At 46.5% G+C, this 23,639-nt stretch overlaps 1 protein-coding gene across 1 annotated transcript in view; it reads right to left on the bottom strand.

The window, feature by feature from the left end:
• The window catches only part of LOC126481919 (collagen alpha-2(IV) chain-like), a 197,459-nt gene that overhangs the window by 30,190 nt on the left and 143,630 nt on the right, over nucleotides 1–23,639 (bottom strand). The window contains exon 5 of the mRNA XM_050105878.1: nucleotides 10,052–12,773. Within this exon, the coding sequence (XP_049961835.1) occupies nucleotides 10,052–12,773 (2,722 nt within the window). The remainder of the gene's footprint in view (nucleotides 1–10,051; nucleotides 12,774–23,639) is intronic.

Here is a 23,639-nt window from a genome sequence, read left to right as displayed (position 1 = left end):
TCAGGGGTCCCATATTACTCCAACTGCACACGCTCCACACTAGTACAGAGTCTTCACCAGCTTAAACAGTCCCCTGCCGACATGTAGGGTCCATGGATACATGAGGTCATCTCCATACTCCTACATGTCCATCAGCTCGATACAATTTAAAACGAGACTCGTCCGTCCAGGCAACATGTTTCCAGTTATCAACAGTTCAATGTGCCCAGGCGAGGCGTAAAGCTTTGTGTCGTGCAGTCATCAAGGGTACATGAGTGGGCCTTCGGCTCCGAAAGCCCATATCGATTATGTTTCCTTGAATGGTTCGCACTGTGACACTTGTTGGTGATCCAAAAATTAAATCTTCCGCAATTTGCGAAGGGTTGCACTTCTGTCACGTTGAACGATTCTCTTCAGTCGTCTGTGGTCCTGTTCTTGCAGGATCTTTTTCCAGCCGCAGCAATGTCTGAGATTTGATGTTTTACCGGATTTCTGATATTCACGGTACACTCGTGAAATTGTCGTACAGTAAAATTCCCACTTCATCGCTGCCTCGGAGATGCTGCGTCCCATCGCTTGTGCGCCGACTGCAACACCACGTACAAACTCACTTAAATCGTGATAACCTGCCATTGTAGCAGCAGTAACCGATCTAACATCTGCGTCAGACACTTGTTGTCTTATATAGGGGCTGCCGACCGCAGCGCCGTATTCTACCTGCTTACATATCTCTGTATTTGAATACGCATGTCTATACCAGTTTCTATGGCACTTCAGTGAATATACAACCGTTATCACTTAACATAATACGTGTCACGTTTATGTTTTATGCCCCCCCCCCCCACACACACTCAATAATGAACACCACAGCTTTTAAATACCCTCGCAATGGCTACCTAGCTTGAAAGTCAACGCTAAAAGTGGTGTGCGCCCTCTGCAGAGCACCGTAGTCAGACGCAGCAAAATGACGCTGTTGGTTAGAGCGTCACACAGTACACTGCCCCTTGCCTCTGCATATCACCCTCTCATCCTCCTCGTTACACGCACACCACCAGAGCGGCACTTATTTTCCAGTCCAATGGTGAGATCTCAGAATATTTTTGAAAGTAGGTACAGCGCTACAGGGACTTTATTAGTAGCATGTGAGGAGTGAAAATTTAACCTTGTCCCGTGGATGAAAACGAGCCTGGCGAGCCTTCTTTATATCGATTCAATGGTGTAGCAGTGTAGAGAATTAGTCCGGCTCTATCAGTACACGTATCCGAGTAAATCTGCCGATCTGATGTATTCGCGCGCTTCATTCAGAGCGTGTTTATGTCGTACGTGGTCGCGACTGGCACGCAGCGCAGCACGATGCTTGATGTACAGAAGAAGGGAACGTTTCAGCACAAATGTAATGTTCAGCTCTGTATTGCCTACTACATTTTCCAAAATTTGCGTAAGATGTTATAAGACGAAACTCATCATTATCATCATCATCATCATCATCATCTACATTGATGGATTAGGTTCGAGGAACCATTCCGGCCTTAGCTTCTTAGCTCCGTCGATTTGTGGGCCGACCTACGTCCGTGACGCCTTTGGGTATATATGACAAAACTTTTTAGAATATCTGCTTGTTGCATTCCGTTTACATGTTCCTTCCATGTCTTTCATATGTATGAATTTTTTCTGTTATTGCAAATATTGTAAGCTCATTTGTAATATCTTCTTTCTCGATCTATCAATTGATCTGAGAAATTTCATTTCTGACACTACTATTCGATTTATGTCTTCCTTGTTTGCTATTCATTCTGAAATTGTGATTTTGAGCAATTTGGTTTACTTTAAACATGTTTCTTTGTAATTGTTCTTCAGAAATGGCTATTACAGCATAAGTTAGTGTGTTTATACAGGGTGATTTCATGATGATGTTACAAACTATGAGGTATGATGGAGAAGAATTAAAGTATCAATTTGAGGTAAGGGACTCTATTCGGAAACGACCGAGTTGAAAGTCATAAACGAAAATCTACTCAAATTACACCTCAGCCTCGCGCAGTGCTCGAACAGAGGGCCCCAACTTCGGAGCCCTGATAACGACGTACAGGATTCCCGCTGAATACTTCCCAATACCATCAGATAATTTCCCCTGTTAATGGACTAGTAACGGTGCACGTAACTTGATGTCAGAGGGCTCGAAAATCCTACGACTTCGGTACAGTAACACTGAATTCCATTTACCTGCACAAATTTCAAAAGCTGCAATCCTTTACAACAGTTGTTCAAAATGGCGACCCCAAGTGCCAATGCAGACGTGGAATTGTCACACAGTGTTCTGTCGTACCCGTTTTAACATCGCCAGTGTCGTTTGACAACGAGAGTTTTTGCCAGGAGATCCTTCTTCAATCTAATCAGGTGTTTCGTATACAAGAGTTGTCACATGGCCCCGCAAGAAGTGGGGTGAGTTCAGGTGAACGTACGGGTCACGAAACTGGGCCTCCTGTGCCTATACACTCTTCAGGGAACGTCTGGTCCAGATTTTTGACGACCCTCAATCTAAAGCGAGGTGGGGCTTCATAATGTTGGAACCACATTCTTGACAAAAAACAAGTGGGATATGTTCCAGGAAACCTACAGTATTAGTAACGACAGCATTGGTATATGTATTCCACTGTCAAAATTGTCGCAACAATTTTCGCTTATAATTTTTACTCGGTCGTTTCCAGACCAGGGCCTTACCTCAAATTGATACATTTTCCCTTTTCCATCGTCCCTGGAAGTTTGTAACACCGTTGAGGAATCACGCTGTATCGTAGCCCCTATTTAGTTTTATTCCTTTATTATTGTTGTTTCGTCGTTCCACTACCTCATTTATATATGAACTGAATAGAATTGTGGAAAGACTGGAAGCTTGTCTCACTCCTTGGTTAGTTATATTGACATTCTTACTTGTTTTGTTTCCTTTTTAGGGTTTCTTACCTCAGTCGCTAAAAACGGAACCCTTATTGGATCACTTCGATGTCCGTCTGCCCGACTGTCTGTTCACCTGTTAAAAACGCTTTTTTCTCATGAACGGGTAGACGCTTCACGGTGAAATTTATGACGCTTATTAAGGTACACGGTCCCTAGGCACTATAATAAATGTACGCTTCTAAGTCAACTCAGTTTGCAGATACATCTATTTATATCACATATTTTGACACTTGCAAACTCACTCATCAAAACATACAGGGTACTTACTTTTGATCTGGAATCACAAAATTTGGCAAGAAACGAGGTTTCACAGTACAACTAAAGGAAAAAATCAGAAAGTTTTTAGAATACAAGAAATTTTTTTTCTCATTTGTTATCTGACAGTCCGTCCGTTTGTTAAGACCCCTTTTTCTCGGGAAAGTGTAGACATAACAAATTTAAATTTATGTCACATACTAAGTTGTAAGGTCTCTTGGCATTGTAATAAATGTAAGCTTCTAAGTCTGTGCAATTAAAAATCCGACGAATTATATCACACATTTTGATACATCAAAAAATGTAGGGTACTTCCCGGTGACCTAGAGTCACGAAATTTGGCAACAAGCAAAGCTCCACAGTACAAGCAAAGGAAAAAATCCGAAAGTTATCAATTTTTTATTATGTCAAATAAAAATATTTCTTTTGTTATTTATTATTTGACCTCAGATTTCAAATTGAAATATTCTCGAAAGTCTTGAAATTCCTGGAAGTGATGTCTCGCCAGTATCAAAGACGATGACAGGCAAAAATTGTCGATATTCTCGATTCCTGGAATGGATGAACTCTTTCTATATTGCCCCCTGCGTGCAAGTACTAGTTCCACCTCGCCAATTTTTTGTTGCAAATTTAATTTCATTATTTGTCTCATATTAAGTATCACTTTGGCGTTGGTAGGGAGGCTTGCTTGCCTCAGCGATAGAGGTAACCGTACCGTAGGTGCAACCACAACGGAGGGGTATCTGTTGAGAGGCCAGACAAACGTATGGTTCCTGAAGAGGGGCAGCAGCCTTTTCAGTAGTTGCAGGGGCAACAGTCTGGATGATTGACTGATCTGGCCTTGTATCATTAACAAAAACAACATTGATGTGCTGGTACGGCGAACGGCTGAAAGCAAGGGGAAACTACAGCCGCAATTTTTCCCGAGGGCATACAGCTTTACTGTATGGTTAAATGATGATGGCGTTCTCTTGGGTAAAATATCCTGGAGGTAAAATAGTCTCCCATTCGGATCTGCTGGGGGGGGGGGGGGGGGCGGGGGGGGGGGGGGGGAGCTACTCAATATACGTCGTTATCAGGAGAAAGAAAACTGGCGCTCTACAGATCGGAGCATGGTATGTCAGATCCATTAATCGGGCAGGTAGGTTAGAAAATTTAAAAAGAGAAACAGATAGGTTAAAGTTGCATATAATGGGAATTAGTGAAGTTCGGTGCAGGAGGAGCAAGACTTCTGGTCATTTGAGTACAGGTTTATAAATACAAAATCAAATAGCGGTAATGCAGGAGTAGGTTTAATAATGAATAAATAGATAGGAGTGCGGATAAGCTACTTACAAGTTTATATGCCAGCTAGCTCCGCAAATGACGAAGAGATTGAAGAAATGTATGATGACATAAAGGAAATTATTCAGATAGTGAAGGGAGACGAAAATTTAATAGTCATAGGGGACTGGAATTCGATAGAAGGAAAAGGAAGAGAAGAAAATAGAAGTTTGCACAGAGCATAACTTAATCATAGCTAACACTTGGTATAAGAATCGCGAAAGAAGGTTGCATACGTGGAAGAGGCCGGGAGACACTAAAAGGTTTCACATAGATATGTAATGGTACGACAAAGATTTATAAACCAGATTTAAAATTAATAGACATTTACAGGGGCTGATGTGTACTCTGATCACAATTGGGTATGAAATGTAGATTAAAACTGAAGAAACTGCAGAAAGGTGGGAATTAAGGAGATGGGACCTAGATAAACTGAAAGAACCAGAGGTTGTTGAGAGTTTCAGAGAGAGTATTAGGGAACGATTGAGAAGAATGGGGGAGTGAAACACAGTAGAAGAAGAATGGGTAGCTTTTGAGAGATGAAATAGTGAAGGCAGCAGCGGATTAAGTAGGTAAAAAGGCGAGGGCTAGTAGAAACCCCTGGGTAACAGAAGAGATATTGAATTTAATTGATGAAAGGAGAAAATATAAAAATGCAATAAATGAAGCAGGAAAAGGAATAAAAATGTCTCAAAAATGAAATCGACAGGAAGCGCAAAATGGCTAAGCATATAGGGCTAGAGGAAAAACGTAAGGATGTAGAGACATACACTCCTGGAAATTGAAATAAGAACACCGTGAATTCATTGTCCCAGGAAGGGGAAACTTTATTGACACATTCCTGGGGTCAGATACATCACATGATCACACTGACAGAACCACAGGCACATAGACACAGGCAACAGAGCATGCACAATGTCGGCACTAGTACAGTGTATATCCACCTTTCGCAGCAATGCAGGCTGCTATTCTCCCATGGAGACGATCGTAGAGATGCTGGATGTAGTCCTGTGGAACGGCTTGCCATGCCATTTCCACCTGGCGCCTCAGTTGGACCAGCGTTCGTGCTGGACGTGCAGACCGCGTGAGACGACGCTTCATCCAGTCCCAAACATGCTCAATGGGGGACAGATCCAGAGATCTTGCTGGCCAGGGTAGTTGACTTACACCTTCTAGAGCACGTTGGGTGGCACGGGATACATGCGGACGTGCACTGTCCTGTTGGAACAGCAAGTTCCCTTGCCGGTCTAGGAATGGTAGAACGATGGGTTCGATGACGGTTTGGATGTACCGTGCACTATTCAGTGTCCCCTCGACGATCACCAGTGGTGTACGGCCAGTGTAGGAGATCACTCCCCACACCATGATGCCGGGTGTTGGCCCTGTGTGCCTCGGTCGTATGCAGTCCTGATTGTGGCGCTCACCTGCACGGCGCCAAACACGCATACGACCATCATTGACACCAAGGCAGAAGCGACTCTCATCGCTGAAGACGACACGTCTCCATTCGTCCCTCCATTCACGCCTGTCGCGACACCACTGGAGGCGGGCTGCACGATGTTGGGGCGTGAGCGGAAGACGGCCTAACGGTGTGCGGGACCGTAGCCCAGCTTCATGGAGACGGTTGCGAATGGTCCTCGCCGATACCCCAGGAGCAACAGTGTCCATAATTTGCTGGGAAGTGGCGGTGCGGTCCCCTACGGCACTGCGTAGGATCCTACGGTCTTGGCGTGCATCCGTGCGTCGCTGCGGTCCGGTCCCAGGTCGACAGGCACGTGCACCTTCCGCCGACCACTGGCGACAACATCGATGTACTGTGGAGACCTCACGCCCCACGTGTTGAGCAATTCGGCGGTACGTCCACCCGGCCTCCCGCATGCCCACTATACGCCCTCGCTCAAAGTCCGTCAACTGCACATACGGTTCACGTCTACGCTGTCGCGGCATGCTACCAGTGTTAAAGACTGCGATGGAGCTCCGTATGCTACGGTAAACTGGCTGACACTGACGGCGGCGGTGCACAAATGCTGCGCAGCTAGCGCCATTCGACGACCAACACCGCGGTTCCTGGTGTGTCCGCTGTGCCGTGCGTGTGATCATTGCTTGTACAGCCCTCTCGCAGTGTCCGGAGCAAGTATGGTGGGTCTGACACACCGGTGTCAATGTGTTCTTTTTTCCATTTCCAGGAGTGTATATCACTAGGGGTAAGATAGATACTGCCTACAGGAAAATTAAAGAGACCTTTGGAGAAAAGAGAACCATTTGTATGAATATCAAGAACTTACATGAAAACCCAGTTCTAAGCAAAGAAGAGAAAGCAGAAAGGCGGAAGGAGTATGTAGAGGGTCTGTGGAAGACCGATGTACTCGAGGGCAATATTATGGAAATTGAAGAAGATGAAGATGAAATGGGATATATGATACTGTGTGAAGAGTTTGACAGAGAACTGAAAGACCTAAGTCGAAACAATGCCCCAGGAGTAGAAAAAATTCCATTAGAACTACTGATAGCCTTGGGAGAGCCAGCCCTGACATAACTCTACCATCTGGTGAGCAAGATATACGAGACAGGCGAAATACCCTCAGACTTCAAGAAGGATGTAATAATTCCAATCCCAAAGAAAGCAGGTATTGACAGATGTGAAATTTACGGAAGTATCAGTTTAATAAGTCACGGTTGCAAAATACTGACATGAATTCTTTATAAACGAATGGAAAAGCTAGTAGAAGCCAACCTTGGGGAAAATATGTTTGGATTCCGTAGAAATATTGGAGCACGTGAGGCAATACTGATCCTATGACTTATGTTTGAAGATAGATTAAGAAAACGCAAACCTACGTTTCTATCGTTTGTAGACTTAGAGAAAGATATTGACAATGTTGACTGGAATACTCTCTTTCAAATTCTGAAGGTGGCAGGGGTAAAATACAGGGAGCGAAAGGCAATTGACAATTTGTACAGAAACCAGATGGCAGTTATAAGAGTCGAGGGGCATGAAAGGGAAGCAGTGGTTGGGAAGGGAGCGAAACAGGGTTTTAGTCTATATCCGATGTTATTCAATCTATATATTGAGCAAGTAGTAAAGGAAACAAAAGAAAAATGTGGAATAGGAATGAAAATACATGGAGAAGAAATAAAAACTTTAAGGTTCGCCGATGACACTGTAATTCTGTCAGAGACAGCAAAGGACCTGGAAGAGCAGTTGAACGGAATGGACAGAGTCTTCAAAGTATGATATACGCTACTGGCCATTAAAATTGCTACACCATGAAGAAATGCAGATGATTAACAGGTATTCATTGAACAAATGTATTATACTAGAACTGACATGTGATTACATTTTCACGCAAATTGGATCCATAGATCCTGAGAAATCAGTACCCAGAACAACCACCTCTGGCCGTAATAACGGCCTTGATACGCCTGGGCATTGACTCAAACAGAGCTTGGATGGCGTGTACAGGTACAGCTGTCCATGCAGCTTCCACACGATATCACAGATCATCAAGAGTAGTGACTGGCGTATTGTGACGAGCCAGTTGCTCGGCCACCATTGGCCAGACGTTTTGCATTGGTGAGAGATCTGGAGAATATGCTGGCCAGGGCAGCATTCGAACATTTTCTGTATCCATAAAGGCCCGTACAGGACCTGCAGCACGCAGTCGTGCATTATCCTGCTGAAATGTAGGGTTTCGCAGGGATCTAATGAAGGGTAGAGCCACGGGTCGTAACACATCTGAAATGTAATGTCCACTGTTCAAAGTTCCATCAATGCGAACAAGAGGTGACCGAGACGTGTAGCCAATGGCACCCCATACCATCACGCCAGGTGATACGCCCGTATGGCGATAAGGAATAGACGCTTCCAATGTGCATTCACCGCGATGTCGCCAAACACTGATGCGACCATCATGATGCTGTAAATAGAACCTGGAGTCATCCGAAAAAATGACGTTTTGCCATTCGTGCACCCAGGTTCGTCGTTGAGTACACGATCGCAGGCGCTCCTGTCTGTGATGCAGCGTCAAGGGCAACCGCAGCCATGGTCTCCGAGCTGATAGTCCATGCTGCTGCAAACGTCGTCGAACTGTTCGTGCAGATGGTTGTTGTCTCGCAAACGTCCCCATCTGTTGACTCAGGGACCGAGACGTGGTTGAACGACCCGTTACAGCCATGCGGAGTAAATGCTTGTCATCTCGACTGGTAATGATACGAAGCCGTTGGGATCTAGCACGGCGTTCCGTATTACCCTCCTGAACCCACCGATTCCATATTCTGCTAACAGTCATTGGATCTCGACCAAGGCGAGCAGCAATGTCGCGACACGATAAACCGCAATCGCGATAGGCTACAATCCGACCTTTATCAGAGTCGGAAACGTGATGGTACGTATTTCTCCTCCTTACACGAGGCATCACAACAACGTTTCACCAGGCAACGCCGGTCAACTGCTGTTTGTGTATGAGAAATCAGTTGGAAACTTTCGTCATGTCAGTACGTTGTAGGTGTCGCCACCGATGTCAACCTTGTGTGAATGCTCTGAAAAGCTAATCATTTGCATATCACAGCATCTTCTTCCTGTCGGTTAAATTTCGCGTCTGTAGCACGTCATCTTCGAGGTGTAGCAATTTTAATGGCAGGAGTGTAAAATGAACATCAACAAAAGCAGAACGAGGATAATGGAACGTAGTGTAATTAAATCAGATGATGCTGAGGGAAGTAGATTTGGAAATGAGACACTTAGAGTAGTATATGAGTATTCTTATTTATGGAGTAAAATAACTGATGATGGTCGAAGTAGAGAGGATATAAAATGTAGACTGGCAATGGCAAGAAAAGCGTTTCTGAAGAAGATAAATTTGTTAACATCGGGTACTGATATGAGTGTCAGGAATTTTTTTCTAAAAGTATTTGTATGGAGTGTATCCATGTGTGGGTGTGAAACATGGACGATAAATAGTTTAGACAAGAAGGGAACAGAAGCTTTCGAAATGTGGTGCTACAGAAGAATGCTGAAAATTAGATTGATAGATCGTGTGACTAATGAGGAGTACTGAATAGAATTTGAGAGAAGAGGATTTCGTGGCACAATGTGACTAGAAGATGAGATCGGGTGGTAGGACATGTTCTGAGGCATCGAGGGACCACCAAGTCAGTATTGGAGGGCAGTGTGGAGGGTAAAAATCGCAGAGGGAGACCAACAGATGAATACACTAAGCAGATTCAAAAGGATGTAGGGTGCAGTAGTTACTTGGAGATGGAGAAGCTTGCACAGGATAGAATAGCACGGAGAGCTGAATTTCTTGTATTGTTGAGCAGAGTTCTTGCCTTGTTTAAACTGTTAAACGCCTTGACAAAGTCAATCATGGCCACGTGTGTCTTATTATTAAATTCTCTTTTCAGTTCTGCAAAGTGAATATATTGTCCACTGTTGTACGTCCACATCTAAATACACTCTGATCGCCAGTTAAAATTGTTTCACCTATCGGCCATAAACTTAGAGTTAAGTCATTAGCACTCACCAATCTAAAACGATAACTTAGCGAGAGCAGTGTGGGGTACCTGCGCCTGCGCCTGCCCGCGGCCCGCGCGGCCCTGCGCCGTGGAGCGCGCGCCCTGGCCGGCCGCCTCCACCTGCCCCTGGGCGCCGGTGCCGCGGCCGCGGTCTCCCGTCTGCGCCTGCGCCTGGAAGCTGCCCCCGGCGCGGGCCGCGCCGCTCACCTGCGCCTGCGCCTGCGCCGCGCCGCCCGCCAGCGCCCCCTGTGCTGACGCCGCCGCGCGCGTCTCGTTCTCCTTGCGGTCCACCGTCGTCTGGGCCTGAGCGTCGCCTCCCGCCTCTCCCGGGTAGCCGGGGACGCGCGCCAGCTCTCCCGGTACGACTCCCGGGGGATACCCGGGCGCGCCGGGGACACCCGGAACTTCACCCGGCCTCACTCCCGGAGGGTACGCTCCCGGAGGGTAACCGGGTACGGCGACGCCGGGGGGATAGCCCGGAACGGCGGGAATACCCGGGTACACTCCGGGCGGGTAACCAGGTGCGCCCGGAGACACTCCAGGTGGGTAGCCGGGCGCCCCCGGAGGCACTCCGGGGGGGTATCCGGGGACACCCGGTACTCCGGGCGGGTATCCGGGAACGCCTGGAACGCCGGGAACGTAAGAAGGGATACCGGGTACTCCGGGAGGGTAACCGGGGACACCCGGTACGCCGGGTACGAGTCCCGGTGCGACGCCGGGAGGGTACCCCGGCACGCCGGGTCCGGTCGGTACTTCTCCGGGTCGCGGAGCTGCGGGGTATCCCGGGACGCCCGGTCGGACACCCGGCGGGTAACCGGGTACTCCCGGTACTTCACCGGGAGGATAAGGTGGGACGCCGGGTCGCTCGGCGGGAGGTGGCCGGATACCGGGTGGGTATCCCGGAGGGACACCGGGTACTCTTCCGGGAATGCCGGGAATTCCAGGTCGAATTCCGGGAGGGTAACCGAAATCTCCCGGTCCGACGGGAATGGGTTCTCCCGGACGGTAGCCCGGTAGCTGACCTGGGATTCCGGGCACTCCCGGATAGACGCCTGGTGGTACTCCGGGTGCTACACCCGGAACCCCTGGCACAATTTCTCCCGGATACATCCCTGGGCGGCCTTCGGGTACCCCTGGTGGTGACGGAACTGCTCCCGGCCTCAATCCCGGAACACCCGGAATCCTCTCTCCGGGAACAGTGCCTGGATATCCTGGAGGATAGCCCGGTACTGCCGGTGGCCGCATTATGTCGCCTGGTGGGTAAGGTGGCTGTCTGGGGGGACCAGTCGGATATCCTGGCACTCCTGGAATTCCGGGGATATATCCTGGCACTCCTGGTACACCTGGCACAGCTTCTCCTGGTCGGACACCTGGTGGATATCCGGGAACACCTTCTCCTGGTCGAACTCCTGGAGGATACCCAGGTACACCTTCTCCTGGTCGAACTCCTGGAGGATACCCAGGTACACCTTCTCCTGGTCGAACTCCTGGAGGATACCCGGGTACACCTGGAACAGCCTCTCCTGGACGGATTCCTGGTGGATAACCGGGCACACCTGGTACAGCTTCTCCTGGTCGAGCTCCTGGTATGTAGCCAGGTACTCCAGGTACAGCTTCTCCCGGTCGGACTCCTGGTGGGTATCCAGGTGCACCTGGCACAGCTTCTCCTGGTCGGAGTCCGGGTGGGTACCCGGGCACGGCACCTGGCACAGTTTCTCCCGGTCGAACTCCTGGTGGGTATCCGGGCACACCTGGCACAGCTTCTCCTGGTCGGAGTCCCGGTGGGTACCCTGGCACGGCACCTGGCACAGTTTCTCCCGGTCGAACGCCTGGTGGGTATCCGGGCACACCTGGCACAGCTTCTCCTGGTCGGAGTCCCGGTGGGTACCCAGGCACGGCACCTGGCACAGTTTCTCCTGGTCGAAGTCCTGGTGGATATCCAGGTACACCTGGTACTGCTTCTCCCGGTCGGACGCCTGGTGGGTATCCAGGTACTTTTTCTCCTGGCCGAGCCCCCGGTGGGTATCCTGGTCTACCTGGCACCATTTCTTCTGGTCGTACTCCTGGTGGGTATCCAGGTATACCTGGAACATATTCTCCTGGTCTGGCACCTGGTGGGTATCCTGGCCTTCCTGGCACTACTTCCCCTGGTCGAACTCCTGGTGGGTACCCAGGCACACTAGGTACAGCTGCCCCTGGTCGAACACCTGGTCGGTATCCTGGTACACCTGGTACTGCTTCACCTGGTCGGACTCCCGGTGGGTACCCAGGTACGCCTTCTCCAGGTCGAAGGCCTGGCACAGCTTCTCCTGGTCGAATTCCTGGTGGGTATCCAGGTAGTCCTGGTACTGCTTCCCCTGGGCGAACTCCTGGTGGGTATCCTGGTACAGCTTCTCCTGGTCGGACTCCTGGTGGATATCCAGGTAGACCTTCTCCTGGACGAATCCCTGGTGGGTATCCTGGTGCTCCTGGCTGAACTCCTGGTCGTACTCCTGGAGGATATCCAGGTACACCTGGTACGACTTCTCCTGGTCGAACTCCTGGTGGGTATCCAGGTACACCTTCACCTGGTCTGACGCCTGGTGGGTATCCTGGTACTCCTGGTTCACCTGGTATGGGTTCTCCTGGGCGCAGTATTTGTGGCTGTGGAGGGAAGAGCCCTGGATAGCCGCCACCGAGAGGGAAGCAGTCTGCACAATCGCCGGTGCCAGACTGGCTCTGGGCCTGACCCATGCCGCTGCTTCCACCTGCAGGAGTAACGGTAATGAGTTTCCAGTATATGACTGTTGCAATCTATTATATATTTACATATGATCAAGTTATCATATGACATAAGACTTTTGCTATGTTGTATAATGATTTGATAATACTTCTTTTCATTATAGTTCCTGAGAGCCATGAACACTTACGTATGATAAGACAAATCATGATACACATTGCCAATATGTTTACTGAACATGGCATACATTGAGAGACAAAGTAACATCATTCTTCTAGTTCAACTTGTTCTTCTGCCGTCATCACCAACATCCACTGTTTGTGTGGACATATAGTTGAATGGTTCACTAGAATTAGGGTCTATGCCTTGTGCAGTTAGGTTAGAGAAACAAGCAATTTTTCTAAATTTCAGTTTTCATCCGACACGCAAGTTGAACAGAATTTAGTTTTGGTACAGCACTACTGAACTCATCAACAAATCCGTGGGAATTCGTTTTGAAATTGTCCATCGTTTATTGTCACCTTTCAAACCTCTCACACATAAATTTATAGTTCAGAGATTCTGTGAAGATTTATAGTTGATTAATTAAACAGCTTTGTTGACTGAAGTGGCAAGTAGACAGATTTAGTATTTTGAAGAAATAGGTTGGGTGTTAGTTGTTAACTCGTTTGGGCATCTTTGTGCTGTTGTTCTGCCGAAAACGTAGTGGCTGCAATAGGTATGGTTAAGTGACTCCAAGACAAATCAGTTCACCGTCAAGCGTGAAAAATGAGTATTCGATGAAGCGCTATACACCGAATCTAGACAGAAGATTTTCTGAATGCCTATAAAATCGTACACGAGAACTCAAAGTAAAACCTTCTGGGTGACTGGGCTGCGTTATATTGCAATTCAGACGTCTCTGCTGGTATCTTCTTCAGGAGCCTTTTGGTGTTCAGGGGTGGCTGAAAACTTCACGAAAACCACTGTCGTGTCCACTTATAAGACGATGTTTCCTCGCGCTTTTCTGGTGAAGTAGAGTTATTGGGTAAAATTCCACGCCCGGGTTCCCGGATTCGATTCCCGGCGGAGTCAGGGATTTTCTCTGCCTCGTGATGACTGGGTGTTGTGTGACGTCCTTAGGTTAGTTAGGTTTAAGTAGCTCTAAGTTCTAGGGGACTGATGACCATAGATGTTAAGTCCCATAGTGCTCAGAGCCATTTGAACCATTTTTGGTAAAATTCCATCGTTACTGGGTCGGTGCTGATAGCTGTAAGTGAAAGTTTTCAAAATAATGTCGTTATAGTGCCGCCTCATTAGCTTCCTAACAGTTCATATGAGAACCACAAATCTTTTCAGTCTACATAAACAGTTTATCTGGAGAAGCGTAAGTTGACATCAGACGTTTCGGGATTAAATAAATGATTTACTACATGGGTTGAGCAGCCATCTTAGGTTGTTGACGGACGCCACTGAGTGGTTGTAAATAAACATACGCTGCCTGGCAGAAAAAGTGAAGTTCCTGGAAGACGTTGTCAGATTGCAACTTCGTACATGCGCACACATTCGGCTCGTTTGTCAATGGTTGGAACTGCACCTCTCCACGTCAGGCAGAACTACCTCCACAGGGCACTGGAGCTGTTCTTGTTCAGCGTTGTTATCAGTCGTGGTGGGGCATATAAGGGGCGTGAACAGCGTTAGATGTTGAGCAATCACTGTGAAGTGGGAAGAAGTGCTATCAGCAACTGACACAGTTTGAAAATTGTGGGTCTGTTTTTAGCTGGCTGGTCGAATCGTGCACTATCGAGATTTGTGGGGCGTCCGGATGTGATAGGGGTAGATGTTGGACTGTGTACGAAATTGAGTACAGGCATACATGTCGTCAAGGTTCCTTTGACCATCGTAAGGAATGTTACACCGTCGTGGCTGTGCCTGCAGTCCGAGAACAAGTGATGAACCGAAACTTTCTGGCAGATTAAAACAGTGTGCCGAACCGAGACTCGAACTCGGGACCTTTGCCTTTCGCGGGCAAGCGCTCTACCATCTGAGCTACCCAAGCACGACACACGACCCGTCCTCACAGCTTTAATTCCGCCAGCACCTCGTCTCCTATCTTCCAAACTTCACAGAATCCCTCCTGCAGGGGAGCCTCTGTGAAGTTTGGAAGGTAGGAGACGAGGTGCTGGCGGAATTAAAGCTGTGAGGACGGGTCGTGTGTCGTGCTTGGGTGGCAAAGCGCTTGCCCGCGGAAGGCAAAGGTCCCGAGTTCGAGTCTCGGTCCCGCACACAGTTTTAATCTGCCAGAAAGTTTCGTATCAGTGCACACTCCGCTGCAGAGTGAAAATTTCATTCAAGTAATGGACGCCTCGCAACATTCTGTATCGTTCCGCACCATTGAGCAGAGGCTATCAGTAGCCGGATTAGAGAATTACCATACCATATGTGGTTGCTCTTAGCAGCAAAACGCATACGGCGGCGTTTAGAGTGGCGCCGTGATTGCCTAGCATGGACTGCTAATAACTGGCATTGCACTCTGTTCATCGATGAATCGCGATCCTGCACTACTCCCGGATGACCATCGTCGGTAAGTATGGAGGCAAGGTCACGTTCTGCCAATGTTCTCGAGAGGCGCAGGGGCTTTACTCCTGTCCTCATGATGTGAGAAGCCATGGGATATGACTTGAGGTCACGGCTGGTAGCAGCTGAGGGAACTGTGACGTCACGGACACCCTGCGTCCTCATGCACTACCTCTCATGCGACAGTATTGTGTTGGCATTTCTCAACACGACAATGATCGTCCACATATGGCACGTGTCTCAATGAACTTCCTACGTGATGTTGAGGTACTGTTTGTCCCAGTGCTAATGCACAGGATACCAAGAAACAATTAAAACAGTTGTGGACCAGCTCGCCTCGGGAGAGGATACGACAGCTTATGACACACTTCCCAAGCGAATCAGTGCATGTATCGAGGTCAAAGGAGGTGCAAGTTGCTTTGTAAACTCGGCTCGATGCTGTAATCACTGGAACAACATCACATACCCATTTCAATCTGATAGCTTTCATTTAGTTTCCTCTTTGCCTTTTGGGTGCTTCACAGTTTTGTCCGACACTGTAGAACAACTTGTTGTATCGCATAGAAACTCACCTTAAATGTGGATGAATAGTAGAATGGTTCAACATCAAAGTATTCAGATAAATATGTGGACCCTCTCACAGTGTTAAAATAGCAAGAGGTAACACTCCAAATCGATATGCAATGGAATGGATAGGTGAAATAGTTGGGTAGGAAATGCACATGGAAGACATATTTGTTACAAGACTGCAATACTTGGCGTTCTCACCGTGTCAGCCTGGAGAAAGACCAGCTAGGGCCGTAAAGAATCGGAATAGTTCATATTACATTGTGACATAGATGCTCAGGGATCTTAAGTGTGAAATTTTCTAAGAACGGTAACATAGCTCTTGTGAAAGTCTGCTAGTTAAATTTAGAGAACTGCTATTCAAAATGAATTGTACAATATTATTAATATCTTTATTGATTAGAATGAAATTTTCACTCTACAGCAGAGTGTGCGCTGATATGAAACATCCTGGCAGGTTAAAAGTGTGTGCCGGACCGAGACTCGAAATCGGAAGCTTTGTCTTTAGCGGGCAAGTGCCCTACCATCTGCGCTACCCAAGTACGACCAAGGCATCCTCCTCACAGCTTCACTTCCGCCAGTACCTCGTCTCCTACCTTCCGAACTTCACAGACGCTCTCCTGCGAAACTTGCAGAACTAGCACTCTCACTCTGCAGCGGACTTGCCGGCGAAAGGCAAAGGTCCCGAGTTCGAGTCTAGGGCCGGCACAGATTTTTAAATTGCCAGGAAGTTCCATATCAGCGCACACTCCACTGCAGGGTGAAAATTTCATTCTGGAAACATCCGCCAGGCTGTGGCACAGCCATGTCTCCGTAATATCCTTTCTTCTAGGAGTGTTAGTTCTGCAAGTTTCGCAGGAGAACTTCTATGAAGTTTGGAAGGTAGGAGACAAGGTACTGGCTTAAGTAAAGCTGTGAGGAGGAGGCGTGGGTCGTGCTTGGGTAGCTCAGATGGTAGAGCACTTGCCCGCGAAAGGTAAAGGTCCCGAGTTCGAGTCTCGATCCGCCACACAGTTTTAATCTGCCAGGAAGTTTCATCTTCATTGTATGTTTGGCGTAGAAATCTAAGATTATGAAGATTAGGGCGTGTAAGGAAACGTACCGACACTGCTCGTTTACCTTAGCCCTACTTCACAAGGGAACGGAATATGACCGGGAATAGTTAACAATAGTGCAGTGTACCCTCCGCCATGTTATATCCGACTGTACAAAGTGTACTGAAGAAAAAAAAAAAAGAAAACACCGACGACGCTTAGTGTGCTTTGCTGGAATACTTGACTAACTCGCCGCTGTGTGGCGCTGTGTGGCGCCGAAGTTTGACGGCTATGGCGTCAGTGTTTCATCGGACTGTTGGTGGTAGCACAATTCTGACCGCATCCCTGCTCATATACGGCATCTTTTTTGTTCTTCATTCCCGCCACAGCTGGTTAGCTGAGCTGTGTACCAGTGCAGTAGAACTGTGGAGAACATTAACACGTGTACCAACGCATAAGTACTGTAACAAGCAAACGGCAAAGTTGATAGCAATGGCAGAACTGCAGCACTATTGTATAAGGACTGGTTTCCCCAACAGAAACATTCCGCATCATTGGAAACCCTCAGCAATTGAGAGAAGACTACGAGAGATTTGAAAGTTGCAAGTTGATACCGTGTTTTTCACTAGATCCTTCTTTTACAAAACTGAAGCATATGTGTGCCCAAAAATGCGTTTTCTGTGCTTGTTACGCTGGGCCTTCGGCAAGTAATGCAACACTTTTTTTCTGGAAGCATGTTTGTTTTACTCAGGATTCCAATACACCATATTATTTCCCACTCTTTTGGCTACGAAACCCTACTTTTAAACATAATCGCCGTTCAGTGCCTCGGCCTTACTTGACCTTAGTGGGAGGGCCTGTGTGCCCGCATGGTACCACTCTGCTGTTCGGCGTCGGAGCCAACATCTTATTGCATCAATAACTTTCCCATCATCCACGTACTGCTCACCGCGAACTGCATCCTTCATTGGGCCAAACAGACGGAAGTCGGGGGGTGCGAGAACCGGGCTGTAGGGTGGATGAGAGAAACAATCCAATGAAGTTCTGTTACCTCCTGTCACGTGCGCACACTTGTGTGAGGCCTTTGTCCTGGAGAAGAGAAGTTCTTTTGCATTTTTGTGACGACGAACGCACTGAAGTCGTTTCTTCCGTTCCCCGCGTGTAGCACAATACACTTCAGAGTCGATAGTTGCTCCGTGGGGTAGGACGTCAAACAGAACAACCCCTTCAGTGTCCACGAAGACCACCGCCATGAGTTTGCCGGCTGAGGGCGCAGCTTTGCACTTTTCCTTTGGGAGAGACTTGGTGTGGCGCCACTCAGTGCACTGTCGTTTTGTTTCCAGTTAGAAGTGATGAACCCATGTTTCATGGCCTGTGACGATGTTCGACAAAAATTTGTTGCAATCAGCCTCGTAACGCTCAAGCAATGCCACGCAGATGGTCCTTCGTTGCTCTTTATGGTCTTCTGATAGCCGGCGAGAAACCCAGCGGACACATACCTTCGAGTACTCCAACTGGTGACGAGTGTGCCAGCACTGCCAAAAGCGATATTCAGTTGTGCAACGAGGTTTTTTGATTGTGATCCGTCGATCACCTCGAATGTGAGTGTTCACACATTACAACACATGAAGAATCACAGCTGTGTGCGACCAGCTGGCGCGCGGAGAATCGGACAGGTTTGTGCGACCTTGCTGCGATGATGACAGACGCCTCGCCCAACGAATCACCGTGCTTATTTTCACTGCCAGGTATCCGTAGACATTTTGCAAGCGCCTTTGAATATCTACGATGTCCTCGTTTTCCGCCAAGAGAAACTCAGTAATAGCCCTCTTCTTGGAACGCACTTTCGTTACAGACGCCATTTTGAAGGCTACGCCCCGTATAGGATATTTATATGAAACTATAAGGGCTGAAGCGGCGATATTCCACGGCGGTCCACAACAAATTCCGCAATTCTTCAAGCGAAACTGGCCGAGAAAAAAAATGTTGTATTTCTTATTGAACGCCCCTCGTACTGTGCGTTAATGAAAAATTTACATGTTCCACAACCCTTGGCAGGCAGCCTCACGGTTTGTGCCGAAGGATACTTCTGGAACAGTTATTTTTTGCCCACTTATGTCTTTCATTCACGAAGATTAGAGATTAGATTTGTACCTGTTCTAAAGATCACGAATACGACACTTCGTAATGATGTGGAACGTGTCAGGTTAATAAAAGGTGTCTATACAAGATATTACATTACACAAAATATTACATGACACTTAATATTTTTAATGTTTTTGGAGGGGGTTGGGGAAATTACCCACTTACTATATCCAAAAATTCATCTAATGAGTAGAAGAAGTTGCCATTAAGAAATTCTTTTAATTTCCTTTTAAATGCTATCTGGCTATCTTTCAGACTTCTGATGCTATTAGGTAAGTGACCAAAGGCATTTGTGGCAGCATAATTTACCCCCTTCTGAGCCAAAGTTAGATTTAACCTTGAGTAGTGAATATCATCCTTTCTCCTAGTGCTGTAGCCATGTACACTGCTACTACTTTTGAATTCGTTCGGATTGTTAATAACAAATTTCATAAGTGAATATATACATTGTGAGGCTACAGTGAAGATCCCTAGCTCTTTAAATAAGTGTCTGCCGGATGATCTTGGATGAGGTCCAGCAATTATTCTGATTACACGCTTTCGTGTAATGAACACTCTTTTACTCAATAAAAAGTTACCCCAGAATATGATGCCATACGAAAGCAGAGAATGAAAATAGGCGTGGTAAGCTAATTTACTGAGACGTATATCGCCAAAATTTGCAATGACCCTAATAGCATAAGTAGCTGAACTCGAAGTATCGGCAAATCTTCAGCGTGTTTTTTACAGTTCAACCCCTCATCAATGCATATACCTAGAAATTTTGATTATTCTACATTAGCAACCGATTTCTGATCGAAGTCTATATTTATCAATGGCGTCATTCCATTTACGATGCGGAACTGTATATACTGTGTTTTGTGAAAGTTTAATGAGAGCCCATTTGCAGAGAACCACTTAATGATTACCTGAAAAATATCGTTTAGAATTACATCGCGAATGGCGAGTGGGTAAAAGGGATTGTGAATGAACCTCCGTATGGACTCTCATTTCCTTTATTTTTTTATCATGATCGTTTCATGAGACGTATACTGATACCTGGTCGCCTCCACACCTACGACGATCGTGTCACCTGCGCTCGTTCTTGAAGAGAACCCGACACCATTGGTTCAGTTTCCACTCCAGCTTTTCCCCAGTCCACAATTTCCGCACGCTGCAATGTGGGGAGGGGTGGAGGTTTCTCGTACATCCTTCTACGAGGCATTAATTGTAGGCAGCGGTTATCAACTGGCGTTGTGGGACAAAGGCGATGTTTTGAGTTGGTGTGGCGACTGGACGTTCTAATGACAGCACTGCGGTATACGCCGGTTCAGCAGCGACTTCCCATGCTGAGTACCCGTCTTGCTATAAGGTAATAATGAGCATATGATCTTTGATCGAATTGAACTTTCAAACCACGTTGGCAGATTAAATAACGATCACAAGACGCATTGCCTCGTTCACAAATCTGAAAATTTAGCGTGGTCTAGTAAATTCTTATTGAAAATGTTGGTTTCACGTTTACCTCCATCACACAGCGATTTCCAAAGTTCAAATGAGTACTGACGAAGAGGTTTCCAGTAAGAGAAAAAGACTGACTTTGCAAATAAAGAGGGTGGAATAATTCGTTTTTTTAGATACAGGGTGTCCACATTAAACATTTATTAATAAAAATGTAATAACTTAAGAAGAAATTGAGGAACTTATTGACGGCACGTTTCAACAAGTATGTTAATTCAAAAAAATTTTGACACCTAATACACCTCGATATGCGCACTATTAGTGTCGCGACAGACATCTAATCTGTATTCTACTTCTCTCCAAGTGTTTTACAACATTGCAGTCATAAGATTTGCGATAGCTGCACGGCACCGATGTCGCAGATCTTGCGGATCACGAACTGGTGTCTGGCACACGTGATTCTTGATTAATCCCCCATAGGAAAAAAATCAAGTGGCGTAATGCCTAGGGTGTCAAGCCATCGAAGGATTGCCTCTCCCAAGTCGACGATATAGGATCTCATGACCCAAAAAATCTCTCACAACATTTGCAAAATGATATGGTGTCCCATCTCGTTGAAAGATCACGTCACGAGGAAGTTGTGTGAGGGCACACAGAACATTTTCTGCTGTGGAGCCAACATGGCACTGACGCACTTTTACATGAAAAAACAGTTACTCACTTTCCCGCGTCTTGCCAACTGCCGAAAGCAAACGCAGAAAACATTTTGAGTTACCACACTTGTAGAAGCAAACCGCCAGTAAATATCTCAATTACCTCTCATTTGTTGCATTTTATATTATTGTATTTTTAACCCGGACACCCTGTATTTAGAAGTGACGAATGATTTTTACTAGTGTATAGCATTCTCTTGGAGATTTTACCGAATTGTTATGTCTTCTTGGTGCAATATTTCGACGACGTAGCTCGTAGTCATTGTCAGGTACTATCTGACGTACTGAAGCTTTTTGGATCCGCGCTGGTTACCTGTCGGTACACTGCTCTTTCTCTTACCCCTCCATTTGCCTTTCGGCAGCCGTGGCTCCGCTGCCCCTCGTTCCTTGTTCCATCCTATCCACAGCCTGAGGCGCTTCGCACGTAGTCCTCTGTCACTGGCGGTGACTGCTGTGCAGGTGATGCATCAATGGCTGACTTCCCCCTTTGCAGCCTGAACTGAGCTTCCTGGTGCTCTTTTGCTGATATTAAGAAAGGGTCTCAGGTCTTGCTCGGATTGTAACCGACATTTCTGTTGATAATATTTCTTCCAATTTAATATCAACCGTGCTGCTAATAGCACTGTCCCAGAAGTTAGGCAGCTGTATAAGGATTTTTGTAATACATTAACACGTAGGAGTGATTAAGTTCTAGGAAGTGCTAGGCGACTTACTTGGTTGTACCAGATGTGTGTGGTGTTCGTGTTTCCGTTATCAGAGCTCCACTATGCTAATTGTTTCACCGATGTATGATATACTACACTGACATGGGATGCTGTAAATTCCTAGCTTATGTAAGCCTCGAAGAAAATCCTCTGCTGACACATAACCAAGAGGGATTCCAAAAATATTCTTCTTGCGAAACACAACTGACCCTTTATTCAAATTAATTTATTATTGTTTTCGACGAGGGATCTCAAGATGATTCCATATTTCTAGATTTTCAGAAGGCTTTCGGCACCGTCGCTCAGAAGCGGTTTCTAATTAAATTGCGGCCTATGGAGTATCGTCTAAATTGTGCATGATTTCCTTTCAGAGAGGACGAAGTAGTAATTGATAGAAAGTCATTGAGTGAAACAGAAGTGTTACTTGTCATTGTTTTCCAAGTAAAATTTTGCTATTTTTACCCATATGCAAAAGATTTGAGAGACAACGTGAACAGCCCTCTTCTGTTGTTTGTTCTTTCGTTTACCGTCTCGTAAAGTCATCAGAAGATCAAAAGCAAACGCAAATTGACTTAGACAAGAGATGTGGCAGTTGATCCTGAACAACAGAGAGTGTGAGGTCCAACACACGAGTATTATAATATTTCGTTAAAGCACACAAATTAATAGGTTGCAGGTTCGACTAAACACGTATAGATTGCAACTACAAACAACTTAAATTTGAACCATCAAGTAAAAAAAAACTATTCTTGTCCTTCCTTCTGCCGGCCGCGGTGGCCGAGCGGTTCTAGGCGCTTCAGTCGGGAACCGCGCGACTGCTACGATCGGAGGTTCGAATCCAGCCTCGGGCATGGATGTGTGTGATGTCTTTAGGTTAGTTAGGTTTAAGTAGTTCTAAGTCCTAGGGGACTGATGACCTCAGATGTTAAGTCCCATAGTGCTCAGAGACATCTGAACCATTTTTTCCCCTTCCTTCTCTAGAGTACTGCTGCGTGGTATGGGATCCTTACCAGATAGGATTATTGGAGGACCTCAAAAAAGGTCACAGAAGAGCATCTCATTTTGTATTACCGCAAAATTGGAAAGAAAACGTTACCGCAACATTGGAAAGAAAATGTTACGGATGTGATACGCTAGTTAGAGTGGCAATCATTAAAAGTAAGGCGATTTTCGTTGAAGTGAAATCTTTTCATGAAATAATAATCATCAGCTTTCTCCTCCGAATCCCTAAATATTTTGTTCCCTTGCGTACTATTAGAGAGCGGAAAAGTTAAGGAAGAGTCTGAAATTGAATCTGTGAATCCTCTGCCAAACACTTAAGTGTGAAGTGCAGAGTAACCATCTAGATGTAGATTTAAATGTGGATGTAGTAGTCATCTTTAGAACCTGCTGACAATGCACTACACTTTGGAAATATTGTGCCCAGATAACACAACAATCCGGCAACATACTAGCGAGAACATTATACAAGAGGCATTCATTAAGTTTTACTCAAAGTTTCAAATTAATTTTTTGGCTGTTTCCAGTTACATGTGTGCAGTTGTGGTACGCAATGGACTACCCGCGCCACAGTACCGTAGCACGGCACTAGAGAAGCCAGAACAAAACTGTGCAGCCCATTGATAAACTGGAGTATCGGGTAGTAATTAGTCTGGGTTTGAAGGGGAAAAACGCTGCTACAATCCATACTCATCTGATGGAAGTGTACGACAACAATGCACCCTAATATGACACA

This window comes from Schistocerca serialis, chromosome 5 (assembly GCF_023864345.2).
Source record: "Schistocerca serialis cubense isolate TAMUIC-IGC-003099 chromosome 5, iqSchSeri2.2, whole genome shotgun sequence".
Taxonomy (NCBI): Eukaryota; Metazoa; Arthropoda; class Insecta; order Orthoptera; family Acrididae; genus Schistocerca; species Schistocerca serialis.
Note: the sequence above shows the minus strand (reverse complement) of the source record. Positions and strands in the feature narration are given on the sequence as shown.